This window comes from Chlorella variabilis, assembly GCF_000147415.1.
Source record: "Chlorella variabilis unplaced genomic scaffold CHLNCscaffold_35, whole genome shotgun sequence".
Taxonomy (NCBI): domain Eukaryota; kingdom Viridiplantae; phylum Chlorophyta; class Trebouxiophyceae; order Chlorellales; family Chlorellaceae; genus Chlorella; species Chlorella variabilis.
The window spans coordinates 176,308-189,567 of NW_005435053.1; the positions used below are offsets into that span (position 1 = coordinate 176,308).

Genomic DNA, 13,260 nt, shown 5'->3' on the forward strand with positions numbered 1-13,260 from the left:
TGTGTGCTATTTTATTTCATGCCGTTCTAAGCCGTGTCCCTTGATGCCCTGCTTCTGCACCTCCCTTGCTCCGCATTGCCCTCCCTTGCCTCCGACCAGTAGTGTGGCCTTTCGCTGACGACATGTAGCATCATTGCAACACACAAGAAAGTGAGAATACGGTGGCAGCCACGCTTGAAACCGATGCGCTCAACCTGGCGCAGCCCGCCATTGCCACAGCACAAGGCGCTCTGTGCTGAAGGTGGCAGAGCTTTGATATCTGAATGATATCTGGAGCTGCAGCAATGCGGCCAAGAGCCTCGTGCCGAACTGGCGCCAGGTCATCTGTACTGTTGCACGCAGTACCGCGTCTCCGCTGCAAATAGAGCTCAAGGGCGTGTCTGCCCAGTTGGGCATCCTCCTGCGTCCTCATCTATCATTTGATCGAAGCATGGAGATCGAGATCAAGGGCGAGCACGGCTATGTCTTTGCCACGGTGTTGTGGGACATTCTGCTGCATGTGAGTGGACACAGGGCAAGGCGATGGGAGTGGAGCAGGGGCAGGCGGGCACAGATTGCGGCATAGCTCACCATCGCTCGCCATCGCTGCTCCAGCACGCTCGGATGTAGTGCGATTGTCGATCCGTGGAGAAAGCGGGGCGCTAGCGTGCCGCCGCCCGCCGCCGCCTGACGTCAGCCTTGTGCCGCCGCTGCAGCACTTTTGGATGAGCACGCTGGTTGTGAATGCCCGCAAGAAGTACAACATCAACTACCCCAACCTCTACGCTCCCCCGGGTGAGGCCCTGCAGCGGCAAGCCGAGCTGCACACGGCAGGAGCGATGTGTATGTACACTTCCAGCCCAGCCGGCCCGCCGACCCACCTGCGATGCACGCTTGTCCTCGGCAGCAAAGCCAGTAGCGCCTGGCATCGCCAGTTTTGAGAACCGCCATGCGTCTCCCATCCCATCTGGCCATGCAGGTCACAAGGACCGCCAGGTGTTTGACTGCATCCAGGTGCGCCAGGCAGCCGGCGATTGCCTGCGACGCGCCGCAGGGCGACCATGCGAGAGCGGCGCTGATGCCCTCCCTGGGCCCTGCAGCGCGCATCCCTGCGGCCTCTGCCCGGCTCGGCGCGCCTGCCTGCCAGACTGCCACCCGCGTCCCCGACACCTGCCGCGCGCCCGCCTCCCGCCTGCTGCCTGCAGAGGGCGCACCAGAACTCTTTGGAGAACCAGCCCGCTTTCCTGACCCTGCTGCTGCTGGCGGGCCTCAAGGCAAGCAGGCCGCCGGGCCGCGGCGGTCGACCGGCCCCGCTGTCGCGTCGTGCCGCCCGCGCGCTCCGCCCGCCTGCCGCTGCTGCAGCCTCCGCTCGCCTCGAGAGGGCGATTCCTCCATCTAAACCAAAGATCCATGTCTGTTGCTGCAGTACCCTGTGTCTGCCTCCATCGCCGGCTTTGTGTACCTGCTGGGCCGCATCGTTTATTTCCTGGTAAGAGCCGAGCCGCGCATGCCTGTGTGGGTGATGTCGGAGTGCATTTTGGGGTACGGGCGGTGCGTGTCGAGGGTCGGGGCTCGCTGCTTCTCGCCGGTGGGGCTGCCGGTGTGGACGGGCAGCCTTGCCCGCCGCGCCGCCTCCCGCTGCCTCGCTTGCCCTGCCCCTTATTATTTACCACCCTGGCACGCAAATCATTGCCCCGACACGCATGCATAAAGTACATTCACACATGCATACTTACATTTACGCATGCCTGCCCCTGTGGCCCGCAGAACTACTCGTCTGGCCGCCCCCAGGCGCGCTACCGGGGCGCCTTCATGCACGTCGCCTACATCGCCCTGCTGGCCATGGTGGTGCGCTTCACTATCGAGCTGCTGCTGCCCATGGTCAAGGACATCTGAGGCGGCCTGGAGGGACGAAGAAAGCGCCGGCTCCGCGAGGGCAGCTGACGGGTGTGGCGCCAGAAGGAGCCGGCGCCGGCGGCGGGCGACTGCCAGCGGACGCCTGCCGCCGCCGGGCAGCGAAGCGCCAGGACCCGCCAGGCGTGCCGCCGTGCAGCTGCTGCGGGCGCGCCATCGGCGGCAGCAGCGGGTGGCGGAGGCGAGATCTGATCTGGGCGGCTGGAACCGGCTTCACACTAGCTTTGCAAAAGCGGTTTCGGCGCCAGCGCAAACCATTGTTGTTGCAATTCGTTGAACAAAAGATAGTTGGAAAGAGGAGTATAAACTAAATGTGTAAACGAATTGCAGTGTGCAGTGTGTGTGTATGTGTGTGTGAGAAAACAAGGAGGGGTCCAATTCACTGGGCTGCCGGCCTGCGTATCTGCTGGGGAGGCGGCGGCCGCGGCGGCTTGGGCCGTGGCCGAGGCGGCGGCGGGCGTGGCGGCTTCGGAGGGCGGGGCCACGGTGGTTTGGGGCTGGGCGGCTTTGGGCTGGGCGGCTTTGATATTGGGCTGGGCGGCTGCGGCTTTGGGCGCGGAGGCGGTGGTTTGGGAGGGTTTGGGCGTGGAGGCGGCGGTGTGGGCGGCTTTGGGCTACAGCATGACCAACAACAGCAAAGGGGGGAGTTCCGAGATCGATCCTCAGTGCCACATACAGTGCCACATACATTTGCGGCCCACCCCACATCAGCAGCCACGAGCCCGAGCACACACACGACGCTGCAGCAGGCAGAGCAGCTCACCGCGGCGGCCGCGGAGACGGCGGGCGGCGTGGCGGCAGCGGCGGCCTGCACGCGGCGGGCAGGCAGCACAGGCAGAAGCATGTCAATCGGCGTCGCTGAGCGTGGGTGCAGACGGGCGGTGTGCCACACCCAGCAAGTGGCCTTGGCGGGGCAGATGGCAAACCCCACAGTGCGCGGTGCAAGAATGCAAGGGAGAGCAGCGGGCAGCAGCCCCTCCCCGCACCTCGGCGGCGGCCTCGGGGGCGCCGGCGGCGCCGGCAGCCAGGGCCCCGGCACGCCCACCGTCCGGTATCCCGCGGTGAAGTTGGGTGCGTTGGAGTTAAGGTCAGTCAGTACCACGGTACCGTCCCCCAGGAAGCAGGAGCCGCGGTACGTGATGCCGCTGCGCTGGGCCCACATGGCGCTGCCGGGAGGGAGGAAAGGGGTGAGGGTACGAGGGACGGAGGGGGAGAGAGAGGAGGTGAGCAGGCGGCACGTTGGTGGTGGCTCCCAGCCGGCTGGCTGGCGGCGGCGGTGGCGACTGGTGATAAGAAGGGGTGGGCAGGGCAGGGCAGGGCAGGGCAGGGCAGGGGCAGGGCAGGGGCAGGGGCAGGGGCAAGGGCAGGGGCAGGCGGGGGCGAGCGGGACGGGTATGCCAGCGGCGCAGCAGCAGGGTGGACGACCCACCTGAGGCTAGGGGCAGCCAGCCAGAGGAAGCACCAGCTCGTGGACAGGCAACTGCAGGGCGCACGCAACACGCACAGGCCACTTTGGCCACGTTGCAACGAGCCGAGGGGCGGTGCGCGTGGATGGGAGCGCAGGCCAGGCAGCCAACCACCACTGCAGGCCACACACATTGAAACACACAAAGGTATGGTCAATACACGCATGCCACGCGCTACCACACGCCCCCGCACACACTCACCTGGCCCGACACGCCTCTGCGTCCGTGCCGTGCTGGTCGGTGAGGCGCCACAGGCTCTGCGTGAGGAAGGAGAAGGCGGCTGTGGTGTGCGGCTCCACCATGTCGCCGACTGCAGGCGGCGGCGCAGGCGTGTGGGAGGCACGCGGGTGGGTAGGGGCAGGCGTGGCTGGCAGGCGCCTCGGGCAGAGGGATTTCCGCGCAGCGCTGTGCCTGCAGATGCTGCTCCCTGCTGCACCTCAACCAGGCTCCCCCTGACCGACACACACACACACACACACAATTCAACACAAATGCACACCTGCCAGCCGAGCCGGCCAGCAGCAACGGCAGCCTCGCTCCGTTGCCCACTCACATGCGATGCGGGGCGGCGGGTCAGGGATGCCAAGCAGGGCGGCCACCGCCGCCGCCACATTCAGCCGCCCGCCGGTGCTGACGCGTCCCGCCAGCGCAGCCACAGGGTCGACAGACGACAGCAGCGCCTGCCTGCAGCAGCAGCGGCGGTGCGGCACGCGCAGCACACACAGCAGGGGAGCAGCGCCGGTGGGTGGGTGGTGGCGCCGCAGGCCGACGCGCCAGGCGGTCGGGCAGGCCCGCGGGCAGGCGGGCAGGGAGAAGAGGAGGCAGGAGCCCCGAGCCTGCTGTCGGCGGCTGGCGCCTGCGGGCCCGGCCCCAGCTGTCTCACTTGATTTCCAGGGGCCCGGCGCTGGGCTTGAGCGCCAGCAGCAGGGCGACGGCCCCGGCCACCAGCGGGCACGACATGCTGGTACCGGACAGGTACTTGTAGCTGGATGGGCTGTCGAAGAAGGTGGAAAGCACGGTGCCGGGGGCGGCCAGATGCACGGTGGAGCTGCGGGCCGTGGGGGACGCCGTGGGGCATGGTTGGTGGCGGTACTGGCTTATCCGGCACAGAGAAGGCAGCCAAGGGCTCACCCTCCATACCTGCCATAGGTGCTGTAGCTTGTCAGCGTGTCGTCTGCTTTGGTGGCAGCCACTGCGGGGCAGGCAGGGCAGGCGAGCGGGGCGCAGGCGTGGGCGGCCCCGGAGCCAGCGGGCGGCAGCGGCGAGCAAGGCCAGCCAGCCAGCCGGCCGTCCACGAAGGGCCAGCCAGCCACCCCTGCATCCATCCACCTATCCATCCACCCTCACCTGAGATGATTGTATCAAGCTGGTAGCTGGCCGGGTAGAAGCGGCGGCCCACTGCCACCTCGTCGTTGTTGTTGGCCCCTGCGAGGCGCGCCGCCGCACAGCGCCCGGCGGCGCAGACGGCGGCGTGAAGAGGGCGCCCGGTGCATGCATGCCTGGCGCGGCTGGCGGGAGAAACTTGCGAGGGCAGGCCAGGTGGCGGTCGGGTCCCAACGGCACGGGTCACAGGACGGCACAGCGTGACAGCGTGGCACAGCGTGGCGCAGCGCGGCGCAGCATGGCGCAGCGTGGCGGCAGGGCCCACCGTTGCCTGCCGCGGCCACAAACAGGGCGCCCGCCTGGCCCAGCGCCTGGATGGCCTCATACTCCAGCTGGGAGTAGCCTGGGGCGCCCTCGGGGCCGTCGCTGCCGTATGAGTTGGACACGATGCGAGCGCCCTCCTGCGTTGAGGCGGGGCAGGCGGGCAGGGCCGGCGGGCGGCCAGGTGGGCATGCTTTCCGGGCAGGCACATGGGCAGGCAGGCCTGCTGATGGCATCAGGCAGGGGCCTGGCGGAGCCCCAGGCTGGCGGGCCCGCCACATGCGCACGAGGCACTGCCGGCAGCCAGCGGCTGGGCCGGAGCGGCGCGGCACCTGCTGGCACAGGGCGTAGCAGTCAAGCAGGGAGGCGGTGTAGAAGAGCATGTCAGGCCCCTCCACAGCACACATGTATATGGATACCTGCAGTACAACAATACAGCAGCAGGTGTGAATGGATACCTGCAGTACAACAGTACAGCAGCAGGAAGGGCGGCGACAGGGAGGCGTCGCGAGGCCTCGCAAGGCCAGGCAGCAGGCCATCCAGCTGCGGCTGGGCGGCTCACGTTCCAGGCGACCCCCGCCACCCCCAGCAGGTTGTTGGCCAGGGCGCCGATGATGCCAGAGGTGTGGGTGCCGTGCCCGCTGTGGTCTGCGGCAGGCACAGCAGGGCGAGGCGGCAAGGATGAGAGGCGGGCAGGCAGGCAGGCGGGGTCGCGTGCAGCCCAACCCTTTGCCATCCATCCATCACGGCACGAAACCAATCTTGGGGTGCCTGCCAGCGGGCGTCCAGCAGCCTGCATGGTGCCCGAGCTTGCCTGCCCGCCGATGCCGCACCTGAAAAGTTGAAGTACGCGGGTGTGCCAGGGGCGGGCATGTCCCCCGTCCACCGCCCCTCGGCGCAGGTGGGGCATGCCCTGTTCCACCCCTTGACCAGCCGCCCCTGCTGCAGGTCTTCGTGGTCGCCGCGGGCGCCGGTGTCGATCACACACACGCGCACCTGCACCTCAGCCAAAGACAAAGGGAGCGCCGGTGAGCGCCGGTGCGGGTGAGGCAGGTGGGTGTGGACGCCGTGTGAAACAGATGCAGCGGTGCTGGCGTGGCGCCCTGCGAGCAGCGCAGACGGCTGGCAGCGGCTTCGGGGCCCGCGGCAGCGCAATGCGCCTGGCACGGCGCCCGACCCACCTGGTTGGAGCCGGTGGATGCGTGCCAGGCCACGGGCGCCTGCACCTGGCTGAGGTGCCACAGCGTGTGTCGACCGCTGTAGAAAAAATCGTTGGGCGGGCCTGAGGCAGGCTGGGCGGCTGCCGCCAGGCGGCGAGCGGCGGCGGAGTGGGAGCTGGCAGCGCCATCGCCGCCGCCGCCGCCGCCGCCGCCCATATCGTTGGCAGCGGCTGAGCACATGCCATCGTCGGTGCCGCCGCCGCCGCCGGTGCCCAAGCCGTCCTCCACGTTGCTGCGGCGCCTGATGAAATTGGGCTCTGCGATGTCGATGTCTGCAGAGCGGGGCGGGAGGGATTCTATTCAAAAGGAAGTTAAAAAGGAAGATGCCATAGCTACCGGCTGGGGAGGGAGAACAGGCTCCGTTCAAGGTCAGAGAACGGCGAAAATGCCTACCCGGGTGCTGCTGCAGCTGCGCTATAGTTTCCTCCACGCTGGCACCGCCGTCAGGGATGGAGAACAGCACCACGGCGTCGTCTGGCACGACGTTGCCCGCTGCGGCAGCTGCCACAACGCTGCTGCCGGGTGGAGGCGGCAGCGGCTCGGCGTGATGTCGCCCCACGTAACGCAGAGGCTTCAGGCCGGCAAGGGAGGTGGCCGCGCTTGCTGAAGCTGCTGCTGCCAGCCGAGCCCCTCCTGCCGTCTTCTTGAAACGCACCAGCACGTGGCCCTCGGCATAGGCGGCTGCAGAGGCGGAGCTGCTGCCGCCACCGCTGCCGCTGCCCACCCCTAGCCCCTGGCCGTCTGCTGCCACAAGGGCACCGCACACTGCAATTTCAGCGTGTGCAGAGGCAAGCCAGAGCGTGGAATGGTGGAGCCGGAACGCGGCCCACAGGCAAACACTCGTTTTCCCTTGCTGCAGCGCAACTGAGCTCACCGGCTAGTAGCCAGGCCGTGATTACAAGCGCGACTTTGTCCATTCGTTCAGCTCAGGCTTGCTGCGCAGCTTAAGCGTGGACTCAGTGCAGCCAGAGCAGACAGGCTACCACATTGAGAAGGAAGGGCTGGCATGAAGCTGCGGATCGGGAGAGGGCGGAGGTGCCAGCTCCCACAGCACATCAGCTGTACCGCTGGCGGCGGTGGGCGGCAGAGGCACAACAGAGGTGTGGTGAACCGTCGGACAGAACAGGCACAGACTCCGTGGCTGGAACCCTAGCTGCCAAAACAGCTGTTGGTGGCTTCCGCGCACTGGCCCGGAGCCTGCAGGAGGATGGCAAGCCCATGCCCAGTGGGCGGTCTGCGGATGAGGAGGCGGCGGCTTGCTGGGCGGTTGTCATTGAGCTGCTGGCGTCACACGCCGACGGCTTCTGGTTTCAATGAGGAGTGCGATCTCATCATTGTCGGCTGAGGAGCACCCCTCGCTGGCTTGCCCTGCCTTTTGCCTGCCCTGCCCTCAATGCATGCCGTGTTAACCAGCCGTGAGGCATTAAACGACGGCATCGTGGGGCAATTCTGGAAAAGAGTTGGGAAACGGAACTGGGAAGCAATTGAAGGGCAGTGGGTTCATGGGTAAAATACAAGAACAGCTGCAAAATGAAAAGCATGCCTCACGGGTACCCATACAGGTCAACGTCAACTGTTTGCGATGGCAGGTCCGGATCATATTGCTCAAAGTTGTCGTAGACCAGATAACTGATCATCATAATGGTGCTGCACATACATACCAAACAGGCAGACATCGATGCGGGGGGATTTAGCAGCAGCAGTGGAGCAGGGTGCAGGTGCGGCGGCAGACATGCACATTGGACGCAGGCACCCCAGGGTGTTCCGCATTGCGAGCGCCCAGACGGCAGCACGCTCACTCCTCTCGCTTCAGTTTCTTGTAGACTCCTGTGCAGCGACTGAAAAAGCACTTCGTGCGATTCTTGCTCACATTCCAAACGCGGCGATAATCGCATACTGCGGGCGACGAGGAGGCAAAAGTGGACTTTGAAGGATGCGTGAGGCAGTGGATGCAAGCAGCTTGTGCTGCCGACACATCCCCGCCACTCATAAGTGCCCTGCCGCCCCACCACCCCACTGGTCCCTGACACGTGGTCATGCAGATTCACCGCTGGCCTCCTCAACAAGCATGGCTGCCGCCCACGCACCCTTGGTGCCCGGGGGGCAGACATAGAGCGCAACGTCTGCCGGAGCAATCATCACCAGCATCTGACTCTGGCTGTTAATGTTCCACTCCACCCTGGACAGGCCTGCAGGGCAGGCACAGGCAGGCAGGCGGGGCGGCCAGCGCAGAAGCAGGGTGATGCGACCGCAACAGGAGTTGGGACGAGGATTGGCTGCATGCGGCAGCTGTCGACATGCATTCCAGAACAGGTGGGCTCTTCCCGCAGCCACCTTCACCTTTCAGCGAAAAGCCTGTCTCTCTGTAGTTGAGCGGCGTGAGGCTGGGGTACAGCAGGTAGCCCGGCTGTCCCATCGGCACCTTGCCGGCGTACCGCACTACCTTGGAAGGGTTCACCCCTGGCGGGCAGAGATGCTCTGCGGGCAGGCGAGACGAGGCCAGCCAGCCGGGCGCCAGTGAGGCCTGGCCTCGAACCAGCTCGCCAACAGTGCGGGCAGGTGGGTGGGCAGGCTGAGCAGCAGGCATCATGCAGGCACCGGCGCACCCGTGATCTTCGCGAGGTATTTGAAAGGCGGGTCGGCGGGCTGGCAGTGCCGCCTTGGGTCGTACAGGCAGTCGTCGTCATTGACGCTCAGCCGCCGCACAATGTCTTTGTTCTGCAGGAGAACGGACGGGTGGGCGGGCAGGCGGGCCGACTGGTGCAGTCCGCCAAGCATTCGTGCCCAGCGCGGCGCAGCTCCGTAGCCAGCCAGCGGCGCACCTTGGTCCACATGTCTCGGGAGGAGAGCGTGAAGTGGACATCGGGCGTGTTGTGGAACACGATGGAGCAGGTGTTGTTGGGGGAGCGCACGAGGCAGGAGATGTCCGGGCGCAGGCCGCCGGGGATCTCTGCGCCGTTGGAGTGGTCGGGGTCGGCCCCCGAGGCGGACAGGGTGAAGTAGGCTGTGCTGTAGGCGGCAGGGGAGCTGAGCACGGTGTACTCCCGCGTCTGGCTGCACGCCCTGGGGTTGATTTTGCTGGCCAGCATGTAGGGCCAGTTTATTCCTGCGCCAGCAGCGCGGGGGGGCAGCGGCAGCGCCGCATGCGTGTCAAGCGGATGGGCCTGCAGGTGGCGAGTTGCAGGCTTCCGAAAGCCAAGGCGGATGGCCGGCGTCTGGCGCGGCGCCGGGCAGCCCGCAGCGCTTACCTAGCGTGTAGTTGACTTCCCGGACCTTCTCCCCTCTCGCATTCCAGCTCAGCCAGTTGCAGCTCTGGCGGTCTGCAGCCGGGCACAGCACACACGAGATGCTCATGCTTGGGTGCTTCCCAGCACCTGTGGAGCAGCAGCGGCAGCGGCACCAGCGGCGGTGGGTGCCAGCGCCACTGGTGCACAGCAAGGCAACAGCTTGCCCAGCTTGCCCACCTGCCCCATTATTCCAGGTCTGCGCAATGCCGCGGAGGCACTCGCCCCGGGTGGCCCGCCGCTCGCAAGAGCGGCAGTTGCGCTTGAGCTCCGGCGTGAGCAGCTTGTCGCTGCAGGTCTGGGGCAGCAGCCCCTCTATCAATTCAATGTTGGCATTGGGGACGTAGGGGATGCTGACAAAGCCACTCCACCTGCAGGGTGAATGAAAAGATTCCAGGCAGGTGGTGCGAAAAGCCGGTGAGGGGGGGCGGGCACAGCGGGACAACATGGTGTGAGGCGCCCGCGGGCAGCGTCTTCCGCTGCGCGGATGTGTCACACGGCGGTTGCAACCAAGCCAGCTACCCCCACGGAGGCCGCAACGTGGCTGCAGGTGTCCGGATATGGGGAGCTGGAGCAGGCCTCGCAGCCCCCAGCCAGCCAGCCCGCTTGCGCCTCACGTGCAGTACGGCTTGCCATCTGCAGCGCTGGCCAGCGCGGGCACAGCGCCGCTTGCCGCCACGACAACAAAGAGCAGCGCCACAAGCTCTGTGCGCCCGGAGGGCGTCATTCCATGGCACGATGGCGCAGCGAGCGGTGAACAAAGAATGATCAGGGAGAAGCGGCCCCAGCGACGTTCGTGCAGTGCGAGTGTGGCGCATGATGCGTCACAAGCGCGCGCTCATTCTATACGGTTCAATGACTCTGTGCTCCGAGATCAAAGCGGTTTGTCGCCCACCGTGCATTTGCAAGCTGGAGGCTGTGCCACCCTGCCGCCGCTCCCCTCATGTAGCAGCTCAACCACCTGGCACCCCCTATGAATGGTCAAATGCTCAACAGTTCCACTGCTGCACATAAAAGACGGTGGTATATGCGCTTCTGCCGCTGCGATTGGCTGAAAACTTAGCAGATTCTGCAGGTGTACGGGTCGCCGCTCGTTGCCGCCTGGTGCATTTTCCAGGCCATGCAGCAATCCTTCCAGGCCTCCTTGTGGAAGTGCGAGGCTAACCCAGAGTTATCGCGGGCCTGGGTGTGCTCCAGGCTTGCAGACTCAACTGGGGGGCTCACTGCTACGTCGGCGTCGGCGCCCTTCCCATCCGCTGCTGGGTGCGCTGCCGCTGACAGGAGGCGCCACATGAAGTCGGGCGCGGCCTGCCGCAGCAGACCCATTGCTCCTCCTTCCAGCCGCTTTTTACGGCAATTGGAGCTGCGCAGCCTGGTGTGAGTGGCTTTGGCTCCGAGTTTGGTGGTGCCACCGGCCTCCACACCCCCTTGGAACCTGGCAAACACGCGCTGTCGAGCCTACAGGCCATTTCCAGTCACCTGACACGCCTGTGGCGAGCCCGTGTGGCGACACACAATATGCAGCAGCGCCCGCCAGTAGGAGGACTCTGCCACCAGCAGGGCCTATTGGCGCCCGCCCCCGCACGCCATTTCGCTGGTGCAGCCGCGACGCCAGCCGCGGCGCCCCGCCCACTGGGCCGCAGCGGCGTGGCCGCCGCCGCCGCCACCACCATGCGCCCGCTGGCCAACCTCCCCTCTCCTGGCGGCTTTGCCAGCCTGCGCGACCTTAGCATCGACATGGACCAGGACATGAGCGACCTGGAGCTGCGCGACGTCAAGGTGAGGCGGCAGGCCCTGCCGGTGGCGTAGCCGCCTGTCGCGCCAAGCGGGCTGCATGTGCGGAAGAAGCCTTGTTTGGCAGGCTTTTGCCACCCAGCTGAGGCGTCGCATCCAAGCATCCTGCCGGTGCTGCCCAGCCACCTCCCTGGCTGCCTGGCAAGCATTCCGCTGAGGCATGGCCAACTCACTCGGCTGCCCAGGAGCTCAACCTGCTAAAAACAGTTCTGTGCCCGCCTGCCTGCCTGGCCTCCCTCGCTGCAGGAGGTGTCATATGTGAGCAGGCGGCGGCTGGATGCCGACGATTTTGATCCGGATGAGGTGGACGAGGATGGCCTGCCGCTGGTGGGTTGCCCAGGGCGAGCGGCTGCTGGTGTTCGTTTGGGTGATCGCTTGGTGTTGTTAGTGGGAAGGGTGCGCGATCGGCCGGGGTGGATGCCTTGGCTGCCAGCCGGCGCTGCGGCGCAAAACTGGGGAGCTTCAAGCCCCTGCTGCACCTGTACCGCGTCGGTATCGTCACCTGTATCGCCACCGGTACCGCAGGTGTACAACGAGGAGAGCATCGCCGCCTACTGGAGCAACAGGCCTGGCGAGCTGACCTCCCGTTGGACCAAGTTTGCAGGCATCTCGGGTGGGCTGCTGGCGTGCCAGCGCCGCGTGCCGCCCTTGCACCGTCGGCGACGCCTGCAGCTGGCGGGGGACGGGCGGGGCCCAGGGCTCTGCCGCTCGCCGGCGGCCGGGCTGGCGTCGGAAGCCTGCCACGCCAGGCCTGCCTGGTGCCAGGATATGAGGAGCATTCTGATATCAGGAGCATTCTCCTTGACACCTCTCTGGCACGCTTATCATGTCACACCCGTCTCCGACCTGCCTGCAGTGCCCTGGCTGACCAAGCTGGCCAACGGGTTCATTCAGGGCCGGCTGCAGGACTCCACCACTCAGGTGGGCAGGCGGCGGCGGCGGCGGCTGCCGCGGGAGCCTGCAAGCCCTGGGCTCTGAGGCTGCGCTTGCAGCATGCCCGCATCCTCAGGGCTGACCGCGGGGGATGGTGCAGGCGCTGAGTCAGCGCCCCTGGCCTCGCTGGCAGCCGCCAAAGGAGCGGCCAGGCGCGCCGCCCTGGCGGCCGGCTGCCGCGGGCCGACAAAACCGACGCTGATCCTCGCGCCTGCACTGCCTGCCGCCTTGCGCGCCCGCAGTCTGCGCTGGCGCGGGATGCTGTGGACAACCTGGAGCGGCTGGGCCCCACCTTCATCAAGCTGGGGCAGATCATGAGCATTCGGTGAGCGGGGGAGAGGCGCGGGCGGCGCGGCGACGCGAGTGTGGGTAGGGACGGGCGGGGCTGTGTGCGCTCCAGGCGAGGCGGCAGCGCAGGCGATGGCATTCCTCATGCACGCCTGTGCCATACCCTATACGCCTCCTGTGGAGGCGCATGCCTCCCTTTCGAGCGGGCAGCCGGTGTGCAGACATCTGTAGGGGGAGGGCAGGCCGCCGCCTGGGCCACCTGGGCCTGCCTCCTCGCCCAACCTGCCCCGCCCCTGCTCCCTCGCAGGCCCGATGTGCTGCCGCCACCAGTGATGGGCGAGCTTGCCAAGCTGCAGGTGGGGGGCAGCAGGCGGTGTGTGGGTGGGGGAGGCTGGCTGAGGAGCGGCCCGCAGCTCGCCCATGCGCACTTGCTACCGTGCCTGCGCTCTATCTCGCCACACAGCGCCCTCCAACCTCCAACCGCACGCCCACCCCTCCTCTCGCACCCACCCCGCAGGACAAGATCGAGCCCTTCTCCACGGTGGAGGCGAGGGCGGTGGTGGAGCGGGAGCTGGGGGCGCCCATCCCCGAGCTGTTCAGCGAGTTCAGTGCGGAGCCGATTGCGGCTGCCAGCCTGGCGCAGGTGCGGGGCGGCGGCGGCGGCTGCTGGCGCGGGGCGGGGGCGGTCTTTGGTGGTTGCGGTGGAAAGAAGGAGGGAGGGAGGGAGGGAAGAGAGGT

General features: G+C 66.7%; 3 protein-coding genes across 3 annotated transcripts in view; 2 read left to right on the plus strand and 1 right to left on the minus strand.

Moving 5' to 3' along the window:
- Positions 1-430: 430 nt before the first annotated feature.
- Positions 431-1,875, plus strand: CHLNCDRAFT_141538 (hypothetical protein; the record flags this gene model as incomplete). The annotated part of the gene is made up of 5 exons (XM_005843047.1): positions 431-499; positions 696-774; positions 959-993; positions 1,406-1,468; positions 1,747-1,875. The coding sequence occupies 5 exons, from the start codon at positions 431-433 to the stop codon at positions 1,873-1,875; spliced, it is 375 nt and encodes a 124-aa protein (XP_005843109.1).
- A 777-nt stretch (positions 1,876-2,652) lies between these two features.
- Positions 2,653-10,234, minus strand: CHLNCDRAFT_55404 (hypothetical protein; the record flags this gene model as incomplete). The annotated part of the gene is made up of 25 exons (XM_005843080.1): positions 2,653-2,701; positions 2,880-3,059; positions 3,323-3,373; positions 3,561-3,669; positions 3,913-4,043; positions 4,243-4,407; positions 4,491-4,551; positions 4,707-4,784; positions 5,008-5,143; positions 5,336-5,422; positions 5,566-5,651; positions 5,837-5,999; positions 6,185-6,495; positions 6,617-6,794; positions 6,879-6,988; positions 7,289-7,290; positions 7,772-7,870; positions 8,023-8,119; positions 8,311-8,412; positions 8,564-8,701; positions 8,830-8,941; positions 9,046-9,329; positions 9,472-9,597; positions 9,688-9,878; positions 10,125-10,234. 25 exons carry the CDS (start codon positions 10,232-10,234, stop codon positions 2,653-2,655), a joined length of 3,156 nt encoding a protein of 1,051 aa, XP_005843142.1.
- Positions 10,235-11,178: 944 nt separating this feature from the next.
- Positions 11,179-13,260, plus strand: part of CHLNCDRAFT_141540 (hypothetical protein) — a gene marked incomplete at both ends in the record, with an annotated part of 6,039 nt that continues 3,957 nt past the window's right edge. Inside the window, 7 exons of the mRNA XM_005843048.1 lie at positions 11,179-11,286; positions 11,548-11,628; positions 11,827-11,914; positions 12,158-12,222; positions 12,477-12,559; positions 12,830-12,878; positions 13,040-13,214. Of these exons, the coding sequence (XP_005843110.1) occupies positions 11,179-11,286; positions 11,548-11,628; positions 11,827-11,914; positions 12,158-12,222; positions 12,477-12,559; positions 12,830-12,878; positions 13,040-13,214 (649 nt within the window). The remainder of the gene's footprint in view (positions 11,287-11,547; positions 11,629-11,826; positions 11,915-12,157; positions 12,223-12,476; positions 12,560-12,829; positions 12,879-13,039; positions 13,215-13,260) is intronic.